This window comes from Mastacembelus armatus, chromosome 11, assembly GCF_900324485.2.
Source record: "Mastacembelus armatus chromosome 11, fMasArm1.2, whole genome shotgun sequence".
Classification (NCBI taxonomy): Eukaryota; Metazoa; Chordata; class Actinopteri; order Synbranchiformes; family Mastacembelidae; genus Mastacembelus; species Mastacembelus armatus.
The window spans coordinates 22,214,680-22,239,949 of NC_046643.1; the positions used below are offsets into that span (position 1 = coordinate 22,214,680).

Consider the following 25,270-nt stretch of genomic DNA (forward strand, 5'->3'; position numbering starts at 1 on the left):
TCACTGTGTGAACGGGAAGCTGTTACCCTGCTGACAGTAATAAACTCCTGCATCTTCAGCCTGAACTCTACTGATGGTCAGAGTGAAGTCAGTCCCAGATCCGCTTCCACTGAAACGATCAGAAACTCCAGACTGACGGTTTGTAGCGTAATAAATCAGGAGTTTAGGAGCTTCTCCAGGTTTCTGAAGGTACCAGTGGAGGTAGCTGCCAACATCTGAACTGGCTTTACATTTGATGTTGACAGTCTGTCCTGGAACAACAGACTGAGATCCAGGAGACTGAGTCAGGGTGATTTGTCCTGATGAACCTGGAAAACATGAAAAAGAGGAGAAGGCTTATTGAGACCAGTCCAGCTGAACCTGGCTGCATCCTGAAGCAAAGTTTTCAGAAGAGAGTCTCACCATGAACCAGGAGCCCCAGGGTGGCCAGCAGTAGAGTCAGAGACATCATCATCATCATCATCATCATGGTGCTGCCGGCGTGTGGGTGGCTCTGAAAGGCCTGGACGGCCACTGATCAACACTGGCCTCTTAACGTCGGAAATTTGAACATCCACAGCTCAGTGACAACTGGGAAAGTCCATGTGCTGAGGATGATCATGTGATGGGACTGAAAGCTGCACACAGAACTTTTAGTCTCACTGAGCTTGTTTGATTTCTGAGTTAATAGTCAGAGAGAGTGTGTCATCCCATTTGCTTTGGCAGGTTCAATTGTCGTGTGCTGATGTTCTTCTTACTTTTGGGAAACAAGCAATCTGACTGATTTAAATTTACTAAGTATGGCTGGCAATCCTCCTCATCAGGGTCACAAACATGAGAGAGACCATTGAATCCAAGTGCACAGGTGTTTATTCACACAACACACAGTACAGACAAGGTGAGTTACCCTGGGGTAGACTGACAATGTTTCTGAAGCTCCCAGCTTTATACCTATGGTCAAAGGGTTTGATCTACGCCCCTTGACCCACCTCTTTTCATTTCAAAGTTATTTCCATTTACCACTATTAAATTCCCTTTTTTGGTCATATTGGTGTATAGGCCCTTCTCAATTCCTTTTTTTAAGATGCTGGGGGACCCACACCCCGCCCAAGTCTTCTGCTAGGGCTTAGTGTGATTCTTCCCCCCACTTTTTTCCCAATGCTTGTCTGGATTCCTGGATACATACAGTGATATATGACACACATTATCATGTACTCACACATGTCCTGTTGATGTCACACATTATCTCTCTGTGCTTAATGCTTTTCTGTATGTAATATATAACTCTTCAAAGTTCTTCACACATTACATAGTTTGCCTAAGTGCTGTCTTAATCTCCCAGATTTTTACACAACACAATCTCTGCAGTAAGGCAAGTCAAGTTTGTTTATATAGTACAGTTCATACACAGAGTGATTCAAAGTGCTTTACAGAAATAAAAAACAAGTGAAAAGTACATAGGCAAAACATGAAACAGGAAATAGTAGAAAATGAACTTTAAATGAAATTACAGAGACTAAGTTCAGATAAAACACTTTAGATAAAACACTTTCAGTCGTCATATGCTGAGCTAAAAAGAAAAGTTTTTAGCCTGGACTTAAACATTGCCAGAGATGAGGCCTGTCTAACATCATCAGGAGACTATTCCAGATTTTAGGTGCATAAAACTGAAACGCTGCTTCTCCCTGTTTAGTCCTGACTCTGGGCACAAGCACAAGGCCTGTCCCTGATGTTCTCAGAGTTCCAGATGGTTCATATGGCACCAACATCTCAGAGATGTACTGTGGTGCTGAGCCATGAAGAGACTTATACACAAGCAGTGCTGTTTTAAAGTCTATTCTCTGAGTGTCAGGAAACCAGAGCAGAGATCTGAGAACAGGAGTAATGTGGTTGTACTTCCTGGTTCTAGTCAGGACCCGAGCAGCAATATTCTGAATGTACTGCAGCTGCCTCACAGCTCGTTTTGAGAGCCCTGTGAGCAGTTACAGTAATCTAACCTGCTGGAGATGAATGCATGGATGAGTCTCTCCAAGTCTGGTTTAGACATGATCCCTTTGATTCTGGCAATGTTTTTGAGATGGTAAAAAGCTGACGATGTTATTGATTTAATGTGGCTGTTAAAATTCATGTCTGAGTCCATGATTACCCCTAGATTTCTGACCTGATTTTTAGATTTTAGAGAAAGAGACTCGAGGTGACTGTTGACATTTTCTCTTTGTTTCTGTGGCCCAAAGATGATTATTTCAGTCTTGTCTCCGTTTATTTGGAGAAAGTTTTTTTGCATCCACACAGTGATCTGTTCAATGCAGTGACACAGTGAATCGACTGGTCCATATTCACCTGCTGTGAGTGAAATGTAAATCTGAGTGTCATCTGCATAGTTATTGTTGGACATATTATTGCTGCGTATTAACTGGCCTAAAGGAAACATGTGAAGATTGAACAAAACGGATTCCAAGATAGACCCCTGGGGGACCCCACATGTAAACGCCATTTGGTCTGAGACACAGTTACCAATTTCAATGAAATACTTCCTGTCTTCAAGATATGACTTAAACCATTTAAGGGCAGTACCAGTGCCAGTGACACGATCACATGGTCCACTGTGTCAAAAGCAGCACTCAGATCCAACAGTACTAAGACAGACTCTGCCAGCGTCGGTGTTCAGACGAATGTCATTTGTCACCAGATTCACTGTATATATATGTTGATGTAGGGATATGAGCTGTATGTGCAGAGGCTGTTTGGGTCTTTGATCATGAGGGTTTCTGCTGCTGATGAGTTTACAATGGACTGGGACCAGTATGAAGCTGGGGGCAAAGGTCATAAGCAGGCATTTTCTCACTGACTGTCCCAGTTTGGCTCATCTTGATTCTTTGGCCAATCCCTTAAAACCATGGGATTATATTGAGATATGAAAGGATGGTGAGACGCTGTCATGGAGAAAGGAGTTTAAATTCCATCAACATCATTTTGGATCATTGGACCTGTTTTTGTTAAATGTTGATATGAAGTGTGTGTGTGTGTGTGTGTGTGTGTGTGTGAGGGTGTGTGTGTGTGTGTGTGTGTGTGTGTGTGTGTCCTCAGTGAACTGTATCAGTCTCTGCAGTAGTTTCCAGCTGCAGCAGTCAGTTCAGTTTCTGTTCAGTCTGACTGAGGGAGGTTTTGTATGACCATTTTTCACTGTGTGAACACAACCTGACTGTTGATGCTGTGATAACTCTGACAGTAATAAACTGCTGCATCTTCAGCCTGGACTCCACTGATGGTCAGAGTGAAGTCGATTCCATTTCCTGCTCCACTTCCACTGAATCTGGATGAGATTCCTGACTGTCTGTCTGATGTTCTGTAGATCAGAAGTTTAGGAGCTTCTCCAGGTTTCTGTTGGTACCAGGAGAGGAAGTACTGTGATCCAGTGTAGTGAGCTACTTTTGGACTGGCCTTACAGTCAATAGTGACAGTTTGACCAGGCTGCAGGGATTTGGCTGCTGGATGAGTGTTGTGGCAAAACAATCGTTGTAGGATGAGCAATAAAGAGAGTGCAGACCGACTGTCTTTTATGAATATATTTCTTGCAAGAATTGAGCAAACATTGAACACAATTGATCAGAGTCTTCCCATGTTGTTCCCCATCTGCTCAGCCCCTACTAGGCTGAGGCCGCTACTTATACAGATATGCAAAGTAAATGCAAATAATCATTCGCTTAATCAGATAATTAAGTCTGTACTTCCCTATTTTTCTACAAAGTTATTCCTAATAAGACTATATTCTAGAACTCTATATTCTCATTGGACAGTTAACCCTCCATCCTGGGCGTGCTCTGTTATACTTGTCCCTTCCCCACACCTTGTGTCCTAAGGAACCTTTCTCCCAGATACTCTTCACCAACATCCTTGAGAACACTGTGTCCCTTAGTGTCAGACTATACTAGGTCAGGAAGAACATAAACATCAGACATGATTATGAAAAACACATGAGCCTTAGTAACTCTGTGAATCAACCTGTAAATGAAAACCTGTGAAACCTGAAAACCCAAACTTGGGTCAAGAATACAGTAAGAAACAATAAAAATCATAATTAGTAAGAATGATCAATTCATTTTTCCATTACAATGAGTCACAACCACATTTTGTCCAACAGACTCTGAGGAGAGAGAAGAAACACTGGACTCTGAAAATCTCTTTCTATTTTTTTTTTCCTTCCATATATGTTTTCTAGTTTTCTCTAACTGTGATTGTGTCAAAGTTTCCAGACTAATAAAGATCAGATCATCAAATCAGCTCATTTTCCCTGTGTGTTATTTATTGATTAGGTTATTTAACCCCCTCCTTGAACCACCACCTTATCGTGGTGGAGGGGTTTGAGTGCCCGTATGATCCTAGGAGCTATGTTGTCCGGGGCTATATGCCCCTGGCAGGGTCTCCCAAGGCAAACAGGTCCTAGGTGACAGACCAGACTAAGAGCAGTTCACTGACCTCTTATGAAGCGAAAACCGAGGACCGTGACGCCGCCCTGCATGGCGAAGCCGGGGCCCCACCCTGGAGCCAGGCCTGGGGTTGGGGCCCGTTGGCGAGCGCTTGGTGACTGGGTCTCCCCCCATGGGGCCCAGCCGGACAAAGAGCAACGTGGGGCCGCCCTTCTGTGGACCCACCACCCGCAGGAGGATCCATAAGGGGCCGGTGCCTAGTGGATTGGGCAGTGGTCGAGGGCGGGGACCTCGGCGACCCGATCCCTGGATGCTGAAACTGGATCTAGGGACATGGAATGTCACCTCATTGGGGGGGAAGGAGCCTGAGCTTGTGCGGGAGGTCGAGCGTTACCGACTAGAGATATTCGGGCTCACCTCCACGCACAGCCTGGGCTCTGGAACCCAGCTCCTTGAGAGGGGCTGGACTCTCTTCTACTCTGGAGTTGCTCGCGGTGAGAGGCGGCGAGCTGATGTGGGCTTGCTCATAGCTCCCCAGCTTAGCTGCCACGTGTTGGAGTTTTCCCCCCCAGAGTGAAAGGGTGGTTTCCCTGCACCTTCGGGTCGGGGATAGGCCTCTCACTGTTGTTTCGGCCTATGGGTCTGTTGGGAATGTTTGGCCGAACCCGCTGTCAGAGGGGTCTTTAACTCACACCTGCGAGAGAGCTTCTACCAGATCCCGGGGGAGGCTGGGGACATTGAGTCCGAATGGACTATGTTTTCCATGTTTTCCATGTTTTCGCGGCAGCTAGGAGCTGTGGCCATAAGGTTTCGGGTGCCTGTCGTGGCAGCAATCCCCGAACTCGGTGGTGGACACCGGAGGTAAGGGATGCCGTCAAGCTAAAGAAGGAGTCCTACCGAGCTTGGTTGGCTTGTGGGACGCCCGAAGCAGCTGACGGCTACCGTTGGGCCAAGCGTGCTGCAGCCCAGGCGGTGACGGTGTCAAAAACTCGGGTATGGGAGGAGTTCGGTGAGGCCATGGTGAAGGACTATCTGTCGGCCCGGGGGCCTTTGCTGAGGGCTATCCGGTCTCTGTACAAACGGAGCAGGAGCTTGGTTCGCATTGCCGGTAGTAAGTCAGACCTGTTCCCAGTGCACGTTGGACTCCGGCAGGGCTGCCCTTTGTCACCGGTTCTGTTCATTACTTTTCAATTCAATTCAATTCAATTTTATTTGTATAGCGCCAAATCACAATACAAATCATCTCAAGGCACTTTACAAAAACTAAAACTAAAAACCCAACAATTCCCTTATGAGCAAGCACTTGGCGACAGTGGAGAGGAAAAAACTCCCTTTAACGGAAGAAAAAAACCTCCAGCAGAACCGGGCTCAGTTTGGGCGGCCATCTGCCTCGACCGGTTGGGGTGAGTGGATAGAGCAGAGAGAAAAGAACAGCAACAATAAACAACAAATAGACACTGCAAGTTGGTGGGGCCAGTAACTGCACATCAGCGATAAACAGCTCCAGGACCAGGGACACCTGCAGAAGGTACAGAGAGAGAGAGAGAGAGAGAGAGGGAGGGAGAGAGCACAAACTAGGGGAGAGAGAGAGCACAAGGTTAGTAACATTCAATGGTGGAATATACATGAGGTCGGAGAGAAGGGGGAGGGGGGGGGCGGGTAGGGTAGGGGAGCTCAGTGCACCAATGGTCCTTGGGCAGTCTAGGCCTATAGCAGCATAACTAACTAAGGGATGGTTCAGGGTTGCCTGAAGCCAGCCCTAACTATATGCTTTGTCAAAGAGGAAGGTTTTAAGTCTAGCCTTAAAAGTACAGAGAGTGTCTGCCTCCTGAACCCAGGCTGAGAGCTGGTTCCACAGGAGAGGAGCTTTTATGGACAGAATTTCTAGGCGCAGCCAGGGGCCGGAGGGAGTTCAGTTCAGGGACCACACGATCGAGCCAGGATCTCCAGCGTGCGCTGGGGCGGTTTGCAACCGAGTGTGAAGCGGCTGGGATGAGAATCAGCACCTCCAAGTCCGAGGCCATGGTACTCAACCGGAAAAAGGTGGCTTGCCATCTCCAGGCCAGGGGAGAGATCCTGCTTCAGGTGGAGGAGTTTAAGTATCTCAGGGTCTTGTTCACGAGTGAGGGAAGGATGGAGCGCGAGATTGACAGACGGATCGGGGCATTGGCAGCAGTAATGAGGTCGGTGTACCGGTCCGTTGTGGTGAAGAAGGAGCTAAGCCAGAAGGCGAAGCTCTCGATTTACCAGTCAATCTACGTTCCTACCCTCACCTATGGTCATGAGCTTTGGGTCATGACCGAAAGGACAAGATCGTGGATACAAGCGGCTGAAATGAGCTTCCTCCTCAGGGTGGCCGGGCGCTCCCTTAGAGATAGGGTGAGGAGCTCGGTCACCCGGGAGGAGCTCGGAGTAGAGCCGCTGCTCCTCCACATCGAGAGGAGTCAGTTGAGGTGGCTCGGGCATCTGTTTCGGATGCCTCCTGGGTGCCTCCCTGGGGAGGTGTTCCGGGCATGTCCCACCGGGAGGAGGCCCCGGGGTAGACCCAGGACACGCTGGAGGGACTGGGAACGCCTCGATGTCCCCCTGGAAGAGCAGGAGGAAGTGTCCAGGGAGAAGGAAGTCTGGGTATCCCTGATTCGGCTACTGCCCCCGCGACCCGGCCCCGGATAAGCGGAAGAAGATGGATGGATGGTTATTTTAACATTAACACACAGTTCTACAATTACACTGACAATGTTTACAGATAAAAATTGTGATCTGATTTTAAAAAAAAAAGAAACCGACTGCTGTATGTGTGGATAGAATCATCACTTTGTCAAGTTATTTAAAGATATAAAAATCAGAGCTGACAACAGACACTGATGGTCTTCTCTAACCCAGGTCAAAAACCGCCTTATTTTGTATTCTTTCACACCCATGAGTCCCTGAACGCACCACTACATCGACGTTGCATGGCTGAGAGTCATGTGACTCGGCCAGCCAATCGCCTTCGTTGCAGCTGTTAGTATCAGAATTAGCATTACTGTTAGCATCAGTGTTACAACCCAATATAGTCTAGGGGAAGTTTTGGGGAGTAACATACGTTTCCAGGCACGGGAATGTAATCAGGTATTTATTTACAGGGTACGAACCAGCGATTCTTACAGAAAAATACAAATAGGAAAATGGTGTGACACTGGAGTAAACACTATTTTTAACAGCAATAAATAACAAAGAACCAAAGAAGAAAACAGAAACAACCCCAAACTCCAGGTCTAAACCAATACAGTCAACTTATAAAGTAACAAAGGGAGAGCTAGGAGGTTGACTAGACCAGCCTGCTATATAACATTAACAGCGCTAAGAAATGTTACCAAAACACAGATAACACAATCCCACAACAGGGGTAACAAACTAGAACCGCCACGCGGTGTACAAACCTATTTACTCTAACACAGAAGTCTGAGAAAGAGTCACAACATCGAGGGTGAAACTGACCACGGACAAAGGCACAGTTTCCCCCCGAGCTAGTGAACTCTCCGAGCTCTAAATGCGCGATGGGCTGAGGGGTGGATCGCTGATTGGTGGAAGGCTGAAGCGGTGGGCCAATCAGGCGAAGAGGCGCGATCCATGGTTGATCTTCTTGCAGCTGCTGTTTCGCAACCCCGTCGGCCAATGACAATCCCGAACAGCTGCACCTATCAGTCGGAGGTGTATTTCAGGAATCCCAATCATCCTCTTCGTGGCGCACTCAGACAGAGCACAAGAAAACAGTACGGGGGGGGGGGGCGAGAACCAAGAAGGCCTGGGGCCGTAACACCCCTCCCCTTAAAATTTTTGCACAATCCATATGCAACTCATGCACAAAAGTTTATCAACAAGAATAACATTATTTTGTCTATACCAAACAAAATTTTTGTTACTCACATCTAGATAAGGCATCCGCTAGTAAATTTTCGGAGCCCTTTTTATGGCGGATTTCTAGATGGTAGTCTTGGACTGTAAGAGCCCATCGCATTAGTCGCTGGTTGTGGTTGTACATTCGGGCGAGGAATACGAGTGGGTTATGGTCGGTGTAAACCAGGATAGGAAGGTGACTGGATCCAACATATACATCAAAATGCTGTAGAGCCAATATTAATGCTAAAGTTTCTTTCTCAACAGTTGAATACCGAGTTTGGTATTTGTTAAACTTTCGAGAAAAGTAACTAACCGGGTGTTCAATGCCCTCCAAATCGTCCTGGAGTAGAACGGCTCCAGCCCCAACATCACTGGCATCAATGTCGAGCCTAAAGGGTTTAGAGTGGTCAGGGGATTGTAACACAGGTGAATGACATAACAGAGCCTTTAGACATTCAAAAGCACTTTGACAGTCAGGGGTCCATTCAAACCTTTCTTTTGGGCTAAGCAGACTAGTTAGGGGTTGAGCAACTGTCGCAAAGTTTCGACAGAAAGCACGGTAATAGCCTGCCATTCCTAAAAATCTACGTAGCATTCGCCGTGTGGTGGGCACAGGAAAATTTACTATAGCGTGAATCTTCTCTATGACAGGGCGCACCTGTCCTTGGCCAACTTCCCTACCTAGGTAACGTACCGTGGCTTGGCCAAATTCACACTTGGCAAGGTTTAGCGTCAACGACGCCTGTGCGAGTCGCTCGAAAACCTTGCATAACACATTCACATGTTCTGGCCAGTTTTGTGTGTACACAACAACGTCATCCAAGTAAACACTACATTCTTCAACATCGTGTAAGACGATGTTCATTAGCCGCTGAAAAGTGGCAGGGGCGTTACACAAGCCGAACGCCATGACTGTATATTGCAATAAACAGTCAGGCGTAACAAAGGCAGCTATTTCAGAGGCACGTTCAGTTAACGGGACTTGCCAGTATCCCTTTAACAAATCTAGCCTAGATACGAACCTGGCAGAACCAACATTATCCACGCAATCCTCCATGCGAGGGAGTGGATATGAATCAGGGACAGTAATGTGATTTACCTTGCGGAAGTCGGTGATGAATCGCGGGGTACCGTCAGGTTTGGCCTCCACCAAACAAGGTGAACTCCACGCGCTGTGACTAGAGATAGCAAAACCATGTCGTAACAAGTAATCCGTTTCAGATTTCATTACCGCACGTTTAACGAGGTTTACCCGGTATGGATGCTGTTTTATTGGCCTAGCATCTCCAACATCTATGTCATGTGTTAAGACGTTGGTGCGAGAGGGTACATCATTAAACAAACAAGGGAAATCTTTCACAAGCTGTTTTATGTCAGCTTGTTGCTCTGGATTCAGATGAGTCAATCGTTTAGAATAACTCTTTAACTCCTCGGAGTTTGTTAGTCTACCAGTTTGACGTACCGTAGGGTATGTTTCATGTTCCCTGTCCTCAGGATCATCTGGGTCAACATGGTGCACGATGACTACGGCACTAGTATGTGCTGTAACTGATTGAGGAATGTCAGCATTGGCGGACCCTCGGGAGAAATATCGCTTTAACATGTTTACATGGCAAACTCTCTTTTTCCGACGGCGATCGGGCGTGTGAATCAAATAATCCGTGTCGCTAAGTTTATTATCAATCGTATATGGACCAGTGAAGCGGGCATTTAGGGAGGAGCCCGTTTGCGGTAGTAATACCAAAACCTGATCCCCAACAGTAAACTGTCGGTGTATTGCGGTTTGGTCATGGTGGCGTTTCATGACAGTTTGGGTATGTTCTAAAGTCTCTTTGGCAAGCTGGTTTGCAGTATGCAACCGCTCCCTAAATTTGCTCACGTAACTTAACACGTTACATGCTGGTACATTCGCATTCAGTATAGTCTCTTTGACAGCCTTCAGCGGACTGCGCGGAGTATGTGCAAACACTAGCTCATAGGGACTAAATCCTAATGATTCCTGTTTGGCATTACGTGCATCAAATAGCACAAAAGGTAAACCCTCATCCCATTCCTTTTCCGTCTCCAAACAATACTTACGGAGCATACTTTTTACTGTCTGGTGCCACCTCTCCAGGGCACCTTGACTTTCTGGATGGTAAGCACTAGAGGTCACGTGCTGGGCCTCCAGAGTTTTCATTACCTGTTGAAAGGTTTTTGACATAAAGTTCGTTCCTTGGTCCGTTTGGATTACCTGCGGTAGTCCAAACGTTGCAAAGTATGTCATTAATGCTTTAACGACAATGGGGGCCGTAATTCGCTTTAACGGTAGGGCCTCCGGATATCTAGTAGCGGTACACATTATAGTCAGCAAATACTGGTTTCCATTTCGAGTCCTAGGTAAAGGACCTACACAATCAATAATAATTTTACCAAATGGTTGTGTCACTACTGGGATTGGACAGAGTGGGGCACGGGGAATACCCTGATTGGGTTTCCCGGCCAACTGGCAAACATGACAGCTACGACAGAATTTACCTACATCTTGTTTTAATCCTGGCCAGAAAAAATGTTGCAAAATGTGATGATACGTCTTTGTAATTCCTAAATGTCCAGACCAGCAACTTTCATGGGCTAATGACAGTACCTGCTGCCTAAAGCTCTGCGGCAACACGACTTGCGTCACGTGTCCCCATTCATTATCTTTACTACCGGGCGCATACCATTTTCGCATTAGTACCTCATTTTCCAGGTATAACTGAGCACGTTTGTTAGGTTGGGCTGAATTTGACCTAGGCATATTGTCCTTCCTTTCCAATCCCTCAAAGCACTTGTATAATGTGGGATCCAGCCGTTGTAACTCGCTAAGCCGTTTGGCAGGTACAGCGGTTGTCACCTCCTCCATACCTGAAGGGGGCTCTGCCGCTACTTTCAGCTTGCAAGGGTGCTTTGGAGCTACCGGAAACTCGGTCTCGGTTTTCCCTGTCTCTGCAAATAGAGGCATGAGAAAGCTATCCTCAATGCAAATATCAGTATTGGCACGAGCTTGGGATCTGGTAACGGCACATACAGGAAATGGGGCAGACTCATTATACATTTCAGGCGTTATAGGCACATCCACTACCTCTAACGATGGTAGTACTTTTCCACCCGCTATGTCATTTCCCAATAACAAAGCTACTCCCTCTATAGGTAGTTCATCACTCACCGCTATAGGAAAGTAACCCGTCACTAGCTTAGATTTTATATAAATCGTGTGGATGGGTTTGGGGGTGTAGCCTAGTTCAATCCCCCTCAAGATGGCACTATAACCACAGGCGGAGTCTGCGGAGAAAGGCAGAACACTTGACAGTATAACAGATTGGGATCCCCCTGTGTCTCGTAACATGGTTATGGGTTTGCACTCTGAGTTTTCAGAGAGAGAGATACAACCTTCCAAGATAAACGGTTTAAAACATGGATCAACCTTGTCCTTACCGTCATGTACAACCGTGTTCTGAGTAAAACCAACGCCTTTTGCGTGGGCTCTTTTATTCGCATCACCACTCGCAGTGGCCTGTTTCTTTTTAAGGGAAGGGCAGTCAGCTATGATATGCCCGACCTGGTGACAGTAAAAGCATTGTCTTTCCGCCGGCACATTGCTCGTTAACCCAATATCGCCCAATTTGGAGATTTTTGGCAAACGAACCTTTGTAACAGGTTCAAACGTATGTTTATGAATTAGGGCAAATTCATCAGAGAGCACTGCCGCATCAGTCAATGTTTCCACTTTCTGTTCATTCAGATAAGTCACCACACGATCAGGAAGACACTGTTTAAACTCCTCCAACAACACCAGTTCCTTCAATAAATCAAAACTGTTCGCATTACACGAATGACACCATTTTTCAAACAGATTCATTTTCAGTCGTGAAAATTCTACATACGTTTGCTGTGGACTCTTCCTCAGTTTCCTAAACTTCTGGCGGTAAGCTTCAGGTACCAATTCATACGCTCGTAATATGGCAGTTTTTATCTTCCCATAGTCCAGGCTGTCTGGCAAAGGTAGAGCCGAAATAACCTCTTGGGCTTTTCCCTGCATCTTGCACTGAATAAGCACAGCCCAAATCTCTTCAGGCCAGTGCAGAGCAATAGCTAGTCTCTCAAATACCTGAAAGTACACATCTACTTCAGCTTCTCTAAACACTGGAACCAAAGTAATGTGCTTACTTACATCAAAGGTAGGTGTCGCGCTGCTGACCCGAGGGGCATCAGGGGTTTCATGCTGTGGAGCTGCCATCTGCTGGGCTACATGCGGACGTGCGTAGGACTGGCCCGCAAGTTCCAACTGTCTAATTCGCACAGCCGTGTCGGCCTCAATCTGCAGCTTCTTTACTTCCAGGTCAAATTGTAGTTGTCGGGCCCTCTCCTGGGCCTCAACCTGCATGCGGGCGAGGCGGACCTTCAGCCGCGCCTCTACCCTAGACCCGGAACCAGTCAATGATGAGGGATCGAACCGGGGCAGGGTAAATGGTGTCTTACCTGTCTCACCTTCGTCCCCATCACTGGCCGTAGCGGCTAGGGGTTCCACCCCCGCCTCTTTACCTGGCACAACAGTGCTGGCACTTGGGTCTACCTTAGTGACTTTTGGAACCACAGCAGGAAGTAGAATACCCCGCTCGGTCAGAGCTTCCGCCAATAACAATTTCAGGTCGCATTTAGCGATTTGTTTGGGGAAAGGGACATCCAGTCTTGTGGCAATAAGCGCTAGATCCCCCTTTCTACATTTATCTAGTAGTTCCAGGGTAGGAGAAGCCAAAAACAACTCGGCATAATCCGTTGCCATACTAGACCGACACAGCCTCTGCTGTCCAATGGCCTGAAACACTACTGTGGGTTTTGGTTTTGGGAGGTCAAGTAGGAGTATTAAGATCCCGGACGAGCCCCCACTTATGTTACAACCCAATATAGTCTAGGGGAAGTTTTGGGGAGTAACATACGTTTCCAGGCACGGGAATGTAATCAGGTATTTATTTACAGGGTACGAACCAGCGATTCTTACAGAAAAATACAAATAGGAAAATGGTGTGACACTGGAGTAAACACTATTTTTAACAGCAATAAATAACAAAGAACCAAAGAAGAAAACAGAAACAACCCCAAACTCCAGGTCTAAACCAATACAGTCAACTTATAAAGTAACAAAGGGAGAGCTAGGAGGTTGACTAGACCAGCCTGCTATATAACATTAACAGCGCTAAGAAATGTTACCAAAACACAGATAACACAATCCCACAACAGGGGTAACAAACTAGAACCGCCACGCGGTGTACAAACCTATTTACTCTAACACAGAAGTCTGAGAAAGAGTCACAACATCGAGGGTGAAACTGACCACGGACAAAGGCACAGTTTCCCCCCGAGCTAGTGAACTCTCCGAGCTCTAAATGCGCGATGGGCTGAGGGGTGGATCGCTGATTGGTGGAAGGCTGAAGCGGTGGGCCAATCAGGCGAAGAGGCGCGATCCATGGTTGATCTTCTTGCAGCTGCTGTTTCGCAACCCCGTCGGCCAATGACAATCCCGAACAGCTGCACCTATCAGTCGGAGGTGTATTTCAGGAATCCCAATCATCCTCTTCGTGGCGCACTCAGACAGAGCACAAGAAAACAGTACGGGGGGGGGGGGCGAGAACCAAGAAGGCCTGGGGCCGTAACAATCAGTGTTAGCACCTGTATTAGCATTACCTTTAGCATCAGGATTACCATCAGTGTGTTCCTACTGACGACAATAATTTTAGATCATTGGACCTGTTTTTGTTAAATGTTGATTTGAACAGTGAACTGTATCAGTCTCTGCAGTACTTTCCAGCTGCAGCAGTTTTTTTTAGTTTCTGTTCAATCTGACTCAAGGAGGTTTTTGTACGACCATTTTTCACTGTGCACAGTGACACAAAGTGACTGAGGCGTCGTACAAAAACCTCTCAGTGCAGAGACACGGCTCTCTGAGTCTGAAACAAAGTCAACAAAAACAGTCTGTAAAACACAGCTGCTGTTATAAACATGAACTAAAACTGAGCTCCAGAAAACACCCAAATTAATTCATCTGTTGAATATTTAGTAGATTTTTAACGTCTCAAATTCAAACTAAACGTTTTAGACGTTAAATCATTCAAAACATTTGAAACAAACATTTCTGAAAAAAATTCACAAAACAAATCCACATAAACATCAATATGACACATTTCTAATCAATACTGTGATAAAGTGATTGGTCCATGAATAATCAGCCTGATCAGAGTGATCCAAGTCCCTGTTGGACTCAGTCAGAACATTTCCATAGAGAGCCACTTTGCATCAGCAGCACCATGCTCCAGTGCTCTGGGACAGTTTATAGTCCTGAGAGTTGAACACTGGATGACTGACAGCTGTCCTTCATGACAACAGAAGCCACAGAAATCCTCCTCATCAAAAACATGACTCTGATCTCCGTCCTCATCTGGACTCTCCTCTGCTTCACTCAGGGTGAGGAAAATCTCTTTTCTGTCATGTGAAAATCATTTGCAGTGTTGCTGAGTTTCACCTTAGCTTCTCATGTCCAGTGTTTCTTCTCTCTCCTCAGAGTCTGTTGGACAAAATGTGGTTGTGACTCAGCCAGCAGCCAAATCCCTGCAGCCTGGTCAAACTGTCACTATTGACTGTAAGGCCAGTCCAAAAGTAGCGCACTACACTGGATCACAGTACTTCCTCTCCTGGTACCAACAGAAACCTGGAGAAGCTCCTAAACTTCTGATCTACAGAACATCAAACAGAGAGTCCGGAATCTCATCCAGATTCAGTGGAAGTGGAGCAGGAAATGGAATCGACTTCACTCTGACCATCAGTGGAGTCCAGACTGAAGATGCAGCAGTTTATTACTGTCAGAGTGCTCACAACATCAACAGTCAGGTTGTGTTCACACAGTGAAAAATGGTCGTACAAAAACCTCCCTCAGTCAGACTGAACAGAAACTGAACTGACTGCTGCAGCTGGAAACTAATCAAAAACATGACTCTGATCTCCGTCCTCATCTGGACTCTCCTCTGCTGCTGCTTCACAGGTAAAGTCCAGAGAATTCAACTCCTCTCCTCTATGAACGTCTGTCGCTGTGAAATGAAGCCGACAAAACCTTGAGGCTGCTTTATGTTTTTGTCTCTGTGTCCTCAGAATCCAGAGGCCAGGTCACAGTGACTCAGCCAGGAACTGTGAGGTCTGCTCTGGGAGGCACCGTCACCATCAGCTGTAAGACCAGTCAGAATGTGGATAATTCAAATCGTCTATCCTGGTACCAACAGAGAGATGGAGATGCAGAGGCTGTTTGGGTCTTTAATCATGAAGGTTTCTGCTGATGACTTTATATTGGACTGGGAACAGGACTTGAAACAGCTGGGATCCAATATGAGGCTGAGGGCAAAGGTCATGAGCAGGTATTTTCTCATTGACTGTCCCAGTTTGGCTCATCTTGATTCTTTGGCCAATCCCTTAAAACCATGGGATTATACTGGGATATGAAAGGATGGTGAGACGCTGTCATGGAGAAAGGAGTTTAAATTCCATCAACATCATTTTGGATAATTGGACCTGTTTTTGTTAAATGTTGATATGAACTGTGTGTGTGTGTGTGTGTGTGTGTGTGTCCTCAGTGAACTGTATCAGTCTCTGCAGTAGTTTCCAGCTGCAGCAGTCAGTTCAGTTTCTGTTCAGTCTGACTGATGGAGGTTTTTGTACGACCATTTTTCACTGTGTGAACACCCACTGACTGTTGATGCTGTGAAAACTCTGACAGTAATAAACTGCTGCATCTTCAGCCTGGACTCCACTGATGGTCAGAGTGAAGTCGATTCCATTTCCTGCTCCACTTCCACTGAATCTGGATGAGATTCCTGACTGTCTGTCTGATGTTCTGTAGATCAGAAGTTTAGGAGCTTCTCCAGGTTTCTGTTGGTACCAGGAGAGGAAGTACTGTGGTCCAGAGTACTGATGTACTGTTGTACTGGCCTTACAGTCAATAGTGACAGTTTGACCAGGCTGCAGGGATTTGGCTGCTGGCTGAGTCACAACCACATTTTGTCCTACAGACTCTGAGGAGAGAGAAGAAACACTGGACATGAGAAGCTGAGGTGAAACTCGGCGACACTGCAAATGATTTTCACATGACAGAAAAGAGATTTTCCTCACCCTGAGTGAAGCAGAGGAGAGTCCAGATGAGGACGGAGATCAGAGTCATGTTTTTGATGAGGAGGATTTCTGTGGCTTCTGTTGTCATGAAGGACAGCTGTCAGTCATCCAGTGTTCAACTCTCAGGACTATAAACTGTCCCAGAGCACTGGAGCATGGTGCTGCTGATGCAAAGTGGCTCTCTATGGAAATGTTCTGACTGAGTCCAACAGGGACTTGGATCACTCTGATCAGGCTGATTATTCATGGACCAATCACTTTATCACAGTATTGATTAGAAATGTGTCATATTGATGTTTATGTGGATTTGTTTTGTGAATTTTTTTCAGAAATGTTTGTTTCAAATGTTTTGAATGATTTAACGTCTAAAACGTTTAGTTTGAATTTGAGACGTTAAAAATCTACTAAATATTCAACAGATGAATTAATTTGGGTGTTTTCTGGAGCTCAGTTTTAGTTCATGTTTATAACAGCAGCTGTGTTTTACAGACTGTTTTTGTTGACTTTGTTTCAGACTCAGAGAGCCGTGTCTCTGCACTGAGAGGTTTTTGTACGACGCCTCAGTCACTTTGTGTCACTGTGGATCACGTTCGGTGGAGGAACCAGACTGGAGTTTGGAAGTAAGTTCAACTTTTTGATGCATTTCATTAATTCATTAACTATATTTTGCTTTTAGTGCAAGTTCTTCTCTAGAATCTGAAATATGTGATTTGGCGTCTTCATCAATAATTTTTGGTCTAAACTTTTGACACTGAACAAAAAAGATAAAACAGCAAAGACACATTTATATTTGAAATGAAAAAGTTGAATTTACACCGAAATATTTTGCCAATAATCCATTTTTAGAGCAGAAAAACACGACGACTTGTAGTTGTTGTAGTTCAGTCGGACAGTCAGAGCCGTGTCTCTGCACTGAGAGGTTTTTGTACGACGCCTCAGTCACTTTGTGTCACTGTGGAGGACTTTTGGTGGAGGAACCAGACTGGAGTTTGGAAGTAAGTTTCTGATCAAATATTAAATATTGGAGCTTAAGTTAAGGTTTTCATTTCTGTGTCTGAACATTTGTAGCAGATAAATTTCCTGTGGGCTGATTGAAATCACTGGAAAATCTGAATTTTAAAATATTTTCATCCCCTTTTATTTTGAAAACCAAAGAGATTTACTGAACTTTCCATTTTCTAGTTCAGATGTAAAATCTGAAAAACACCAATTGTCCTTTAAATGTTTTTCCAAGTTTGGTCTTTAATTGTCTGTTTTGAAGTGTTCTGACTTTGAGCTAAAACACTGATAACTGAGATGAAAATATCTGACTATTTCAAATGTCTTTAAATCTCAGTGGGAATGAATTTTGACATTTTTCTGAGGCTGTTTGTTTTTTATAAAATCAGATTTTTGGACGCTGATTATTTGTGTCTGATCACGTCTATAAAAGTTTCTGATAATCGTTTGCACTTTTTATAATTTGACAGTTAAAATATCACGTCTTTGAACCAAACCATCAAAACTGTAAACGGATTCAAACTGTAGTTTGTTCTTTCCATTAAAGAGTTGAAATGAAAAATCAGAGACATGCAGCTGTTGAATAGTAGAATCAGTCTGTTTGCAGTGTGGCCTGATATATTTCAGGTCATATGAGGACGGTCTCTGTGCTGATGTGCATGAGAGGTTTGTTAAAGGGAAGTGAAACAGTGTGTGAGTCAGTGACTGGTGGAGCAGAAAAACCATCTGACACAAAGTCCTTAAAGGAGAAAATCCACTCTGACACAGGAAAGGTGTCCAGGTGTGTGCTGTTTGATTGACAGCTGTGTGGTACCTGTGCTCTAAGCCGATCGGTGTCTCCTAGGTGATGCCCGTCCCACCCTGACGGTGCTGGGCCCCTCCAGCCAGGAGCTGCAGCAGGGGAAGGTCACGCTCATGTGCCTGGCCAACAAGGGCTTCCCCTCAGACTGGAGTCTGGCCTGGAAGGTGGACGGCAGAAGCAGCAGCGGGGAGGAGAGCAGGAGCCCCGGGGTGCTGGGGAACGACGGCCGCTACAGCTGGAGCAGCACCCTGAGGCTCCCTGCAGACCAGTGGGGGAAGGTGGGCTCTGTGACCTGTGAGGCCACCCAGGGCTCCCAGAGTCCGGTCACAGAGACACTGAGGAGAGACCAGTGTTCCCAGTCCTGACCTGACTCACTGGGAATCTGATTCTGGTTTTACTCTGATTCTGGTTTTACTCTGAAAATCTCTTTCCATGTTTTTTCTTCCTTCCAGATATGTTTGCTAGTTTTCTCTAACGGTGATTGTGTCAAAGTTTCCAGACTAATAAAGATCAGATCATCAAATCAGTTCTGTTTCCCTGTGTGTTATTTATTGATTAGGTTATTTTATCATTAACACACAGTTATACAATTATACTGACAGTGTTTACAGATAAAAATTGTGATCCGTAGTAAAGAAAAGAAAACGACTGCTGTATGTGGTATGTGTGGATAGAATCATCACTTTGTCAAGTTATTTAAAGACATAAAAATCAGAATACAGAATGGATGTTTGTGTATTGATTCAACATCACAATAGTGTGTGATAAAGATTTTATGCTGTATTTAAAGTTATGGGATGTATTATAGTATGTCCAGTGACAGATGGACTGATGTAGTTTCAGGTTTTTCTGACTGTTTTATTTATTAGTAGAGTCCAAATGAACATTTGCACTTTGACCTTTTATTTTCAACACATTCATTCTTTGTCCTCATCAACACTTTAACACTGTGTTTTACCACATGAGAATAATGAAGTGATTTTGTTGTTTCATTGACTTTGTCTATTTAAAAAGTTTATTTCTTCACTAATTTCCCCAAGAAAAGAATCTGCAGAACCTCTGACAGAACGTAGAGATTGGAAATATAAAGTTAAATATCACCAGCATATAGAGACACAGATCAGTGAGAAACTCCTTTCAAATAAAGACATTTTACATGTGAGCAGAGTCTGAAAGAGCTGACAACAGACACTATGATGGTTTTCTCTAACCCAGGTCCAAACCCGCCTTGGTTAGTGTTGTTTCACACCCATGAGTCTCTGAACGCACCACTACATCGACGTGGCATGGCTGGGAGTCATGTGACTCGGCCAGCCAATCGCGTTCGTTGCAGCTGGAATCACAAGGTGTTTCCCGTTCTCCCTTCAATAGCGCGAGGGGAAAGCTAACAAACAATTAAACAAACAAACAAAGGCTTATTTCCTCTTTGGTTCAGTGTTAAATTCACTGTAAACTTAAACCTGCTATTCTATGCTCTTAGCAACCAACTACTGCCGCTGTAGGAGCCGTTCGGTGCCTGTTTATCAACTGGAATTGGTGAGTCTGTTTGTGTCATTGGTGTTAGCATGTTGCTACTAGCATCACACAATATTCTCCTCCATCGCCTTGCTTCCATCGGCATAGCCGGCTCGGTCCTCTCATGGTTCACCTCCTACCTATCTGACCGCACCCAGTCCGTCCATCTCCAGAACTTCCACTCCCAGCCCTCTACTGTCAGTTGTGGCGTGCCTCAGGGCTCTGTCCTGGGGCCCCTCCTCTTTATTATTTATCTCCTTCCTCTCGGAAATATCCTTAGGCAACATAACATCAATTTCCACTGTTATGCAGACGACACCCAGCTCTACCTCTCTGCTGCTCCATCTTCTACCCTCCCCCCTCCCTCCCTCCTTACCTGCTTACATAATATCAAATCCTGGTTCACCCATAACTTTTTGAAACTCAACCCTGACAAAACTGAAATTCTCCTCGTGGGCACCAGATCCACCCTTTCTAAAACCAGCACCTTCTCCATTCAAATTGACAACAATACTGTCCCCCCCTCCCCCCAAGTTAAAAGCCTGGGTGTCATCCTAGACGGTACTCTCTCCTTCACTAAGCATATCAATACCACTACCCGGTCGGCCTACTCCCATCTCCGTAACATAAACCGCATCCGTTCCTCACTCACCACCGATAGCACGGCAATACTCATTAACGCCTTTGTCACCTCTCGTTTGGATTACTGTAACTCACTCCTCACTGGTCTACCTCTCAAATCACTTCGCAAACTTCAACTTGTCCAGAACTCTGCTGCCCGAATCATCACCAGAACTCCATCCTCACATCATATCACCCCTGTCCTTAAACAACTTCACTGGCTCCCTGTGTCCTTCCGTATAAACTATAAAATCCTCCTTCTCACCTACAAAGCCCTCCACTCTATTGCCCCACCATACATCACTGATCTACTTCATATCTATTCTCCGCCTCGTCCTCTCCGCTCCTCCAGTTCCACTCTCCTCTGCACCCCTACAGCGCGCCTGGCCACCATGGGCGCTAGATCCTTCAGCCACACTGCGCCCCGCCTTTGGAACATTCTCCCTCATCGCATCCGGTCGTCTCCGGACTTATCAACTTTTAAATCATCACTCAAAACACATCTGTTCCGTATAGCGTTTTCCACCTAACTCTCTTAACTTCTCAAAGCAGCCCTGTGATGTCCTGCCACCCTCTGCCTATTTCATATTGTCTCATACTGTTTCATATTTGTTGTTCTGTCATCTGGGTTTCTGTATTTCAATTTACTTTTACTGTACTTCGCCCACTTCCTAGATAATCCACGCTTTTGCCTTTACATTCTCTCCCGCCGTTTATGTATTCTTGTTACTGTTGTTTTAATGCACTCTATGTATATCATGCTGTATGCTTCCTTTTCTATCTGTAAGGTGACCTTGAGACTTTGAAAGGCGCCATGAAATAAAATGTATTATTATTATTATTATTATCAGTGTTAGCATGTTGCTACTAGTATTAGTGTTAGCATCAGTGTTAGCATCAGTGAGTTTCTATTGACACCAATAATCTCTAGGAATTATTCTGTTGTGTTTTGATGTCTTTAATACCAACCCAGCACTTTGCTCTTCATTGTTATTGCTTGGTTTAAACATGTCATGGTACTGAGGGACTGTGATGCTGTGCAGAGCCGTGTTACTGGTTCATACTGGATACGGGTCAGACACACTCCTGTTTGGGGTTAAGCAAACCTGATGGCGAGCTACAAGCAGCCTGGAGTTCTCCAGTTTGACCCCGTCCTCCTGTGGGTCTGGTAGGAGGCTGTTTCAGCCCTGGTCCCCTCACTAACTCACTCACAGCCACACATTTCCACTGAAGCTGCTCCTCGGCCTTGGACAAGTCACACCCCATGGACAGTTTGCAGGCACTGAAGGGCACATAGTCTGCACTGTTCTGTGTGGTGCATGTGTGTAGTGTGTACGAGTTTTAACTGACCAGGTACCGTTTGTGGTGCGGACTCATCGTCTGTCTGGGTACAAGGTCCTGTGCAATTGTGAATGTTGTTACTGTATAATTTCTGTAATTATGTTGGTCAACTTATTGCTTTGTTGTGAACTGGGACCTAAATAGTGAAGTGTATTTCCAACTGCTTCATCTACCCTGAAACCAGCTCCAACCCAAATCTGCAGATTGTATATAGCCTGGGGTTTATATTGTTATATGTTGGTGTTGTTGTTTTGTCAGTCTCACCCTCAGTATAAGGTCCCATCACTAATCAATTTCCTCTTTGTCATCATTTACTTCACCACAGCTCCCTGAGCCGAACTAAGTCTTCTGGTATCCCTAGCCTGCCATAAGCAAGTGCTAACATTTGCTAATAGGTTAATCATCTAATCTGGTGGTTAGCCCACATATGTGCTACACTTCCTTTCCAAAATAAAAGCCCTGAGTCTCTAATCCAGGTATCCAAACACAGAAGCAACATCATGAGAAAAATTACAAACATAAAACTTTTTCTTCACTGTTGGTTTGAAAGGAAACACGTCACTCTGTTGGACATCAAACCATAGAAATAAATATATGAACAATAAAAAACATGTAGACAGTCTGTAGTTCAGTCATGGCTGAAATGTTTTATCTATTTATGAGATAATTTTCTGTTGACTGATTGTCTTTAATATAATGTAGTTAAATAATAAATAAGTCACTTGCTGACTGTAGTGTCCTCCAGTTCTTTGTCTGTTGTTTTGAGTTTCAGTGCAGCTGTGGAGTCAGATCAGTTCCTCTGCAGCTGAGGGAGGTTTTTGTACGACGTTGTTTCACTGTGTGAACGGGAAGCTGTAATCATGCTGACAGTAATAAACTCCGGCATCTTCAGCCTGAACTCTACTGATGGTCAGAGTGAAGTCAGTCCCAGATCCACTTCCACTGAAACGATCGGAAACTCCAGACTCACGGGTTGTAGCGTATCTAATCAGGAGTTTAGGAGCTTCACCAGGTTTCTGAAGGTACCAGTGGAGGTAGCTGCTAACACTTGAACTGGCTTGACATTTGATGTTGACAGTCTGTCCTGGAACAACAGACTGCGATCCAGGAGACTGAGTCAGGGTGATTTGTCCTGATGAACCTGGAAAACATGAAAAAGAGGAGAAGGCTTATTGAGACCAGTCCAGCTTGGAGAAAGACGATCATCATCCAAACAGAAGAGGATCATTTCTTTAACATGGACAATAGATGGAAGAAACTCAGTGCTGCTCGTGTCAGCGTTTCTCCATCAGAGCAGAACATCATTGTGGTGAACCTGGCTGCATCCTGAAGCAAGGTTTTCAGAAGAGAGTCTCACCCTGAACCAGGAGCCCCAGGGTGGCCAGCAGTAGAGTCAGAGACATCATCCTTATCATCATCATCATGGTGCTGCCACACTCAATCATGAAGGTTTCTGCTGCTGATGACTTTATATTGGACTGGGAACAGGACTTGAAACAGCTTGGATCCAATATGAGGCTGAGGGCAAAGGTCATGAGCAGGTATTTTCTCACTGACTGTCCCAGTTTGGCTCATCTTGATTCTTTGGCCAATCCCTTAAAACCATGGGATTAAACTGGGATATGAAAGGATGGTGAGACGCTGTCATGGAGAAAGGAGTTTAAATTCCATCAACATCATTTTGGATCATTGGACCTGTTTTTGTTAAATGTTGATTTGAACTGTGTGTGTGTGTGTGTGTGTGTGTGTGTGTGTGTGTGTGTGTGTGTGTGTGTCCTCAGTGAACTGTATCAGTCTCTGCAGTAGTTTCCAGCTGCAGCAGTCAGTTCAGTTTCTGTTCAGTCTGACTGAGGGAGGTTTTTGTACGACCATTTTTCACTGTGTGAACACAACCTGACTGTTGATGTTGTGATAACTCTGACAGTAATAAACTGCTGCATCTTCAGCCTGGACTCCACTGATGGTCAGAGTGAAGTCGATTCCATTTCCTGCTCCACTTCCACTGAATCTGGATGAGATTCCTGACTGTCTGTCTGATGTTCTGTAGATCAGAAGTTTAGGAGCTTCTCCAGGTTTCTGTTGGTACCTGTGGAGGTAGTACTGTGATCCAGTGTAGTGATATACTTTTGGACTGGCCTTACAGTCAATAGTGACAGTTTGACCAGGCTGCAGGGATTTGGCTGCTGGCTGAGTCACAACCACATTTTGTCCAACAGACCCTGAGGAGAGAGAAGAAACACTGGACATGAGAAGCTGAGGTGAAACTCAGCGACACTGCAAATGATTTTCACATGACAGAAAAGAGATTTTCCTCACCCTGAGTGAAGCAGAGGAGAGTCCAGATGAGGACGGAGATCAGAGTCATGTTTTTGATGAGGAGGATTTCTGTGGCTTCTGTTGTCATGAAGGACAGCTGTCAGTCATCCAGTGTTCAACTCTCAGGACTATAAACTGTCCCAGAGCACTGGAGCATGGTGCTGCTGATGCAAAGTGGCTCTCTATGGAAATGTTCTGACTGAGTCCAACAGGGACTTGGATCACTCTGATCAGGCTGATTATTAATGGACCAATCACTTTATCACAGTATTGATTAGAAATGTGTCATATTGATGTTTATGTGGATTTGTTTTGTGAATTTTTTTCAGAAATGTTTGTTTCAAATGTTTTGAATGATTTAACGTCTAAAACGTTTAGTTTGAATTTGAGACATTAAAAATCTACTAAATATTCAACAGTTGAATTAATTTGGGTGTTTTCTGGAGCTCAGTTTTAGTTCATGTTTATAACAGCAGCTGTGTTTTACAGACTGTTTTTGTTGACTGTTTGTTTCAGACTCAGAGAGCCGTGTCTCTGCACTGAGAGGTTTTTGTACGACGCCTCAATCAGTTTGTGTCACTGTGGTACACGTTCGGTGGAGGAACCAGACTGGATGTTGGAAGTAAGTTCAACTTTTTGATGCATTTCATTAATTCATTAACTATATTTTGCTTTTAGTGCAAGTTCTTCTCTAGAATCTGAAATATGTGATTTGGCGTCTTCATCAATAATTTCTGGTCCAAACTTTTGACGCTGAACAAAAAAGATAAAACAGCAAAGACACATTTATATTTGAAATGAAAAAGTTGAATTTACACAGAAATATTTTGCCAATAATCCATTTTTAGAGCAGAAAAACACGACGACTTGTAGTTGTTGTAGTTCAGTCGGACAGTCAGAGCCGTGTCTCTGCACTGAGAGGTTTTTGTACGACGCCTCAGTCACTTTGTGTCACTGTGGAGGACTTTTGGTGGAGGAACCAGACTGGATGTTGGAAGTAAGTTTCTGATCAAATATTAAATATTGGAGCTTAAGTTAAGGTTTTCATTTCTGTGTCTGAACATTTGTAGCAGATAAATTTCCAGTGGGCTGATTGAAATCACTGGAAAATCTGAATTTTAAAATATTTTCATCCCCTTTTATTTTGAAAACCAAAGAGATTTACTGAACTTTCCATTTTCTAGTTAAGATGTAAAATCTGAAAAACACCAATTGT

General features: G+C 44.9%; 3 gene segments (V, D, J or C); 2 read left to right on the forward strand and 1 right to left on the reverse strand.

The window, feature by feature from the left end:
• LOC113126633 (immunoglobulin kappa variable 6D-21-like) lies at window positions 1-23,362 on the reverse strand. The segment is given in 2 exon segments: window positions 1-308; window positions 23,096-23,362. Coding segments are annotated over 2 exon segments (486 nt in total).
• LOC113126630 (Ig kappa chain V-III region MOPC 63-like) lies at window positions 14,704-18,626 on the forward strand. The segment is given in 4 exon segments: window positions 14,704-14,768; window positions 14,866-15,198; window positions 17,420-17,455; window positions 18,304-18,626. Coding segments are annotated over 4 exon segments (741 nt in total).
• On the forward strand, window positions 15,290-15,815 carry LOC113126690 (Ig kappa chain V region 3315-like). The segment is given in 2 exon segments: window positions 15,290-15,342; window positions 15,450-15,815. Coding segments are annotated over 2 exon segments (234 nt in total).
• Window positions 23,363-25,270: the final 1,908 nt, after the last annotated feature.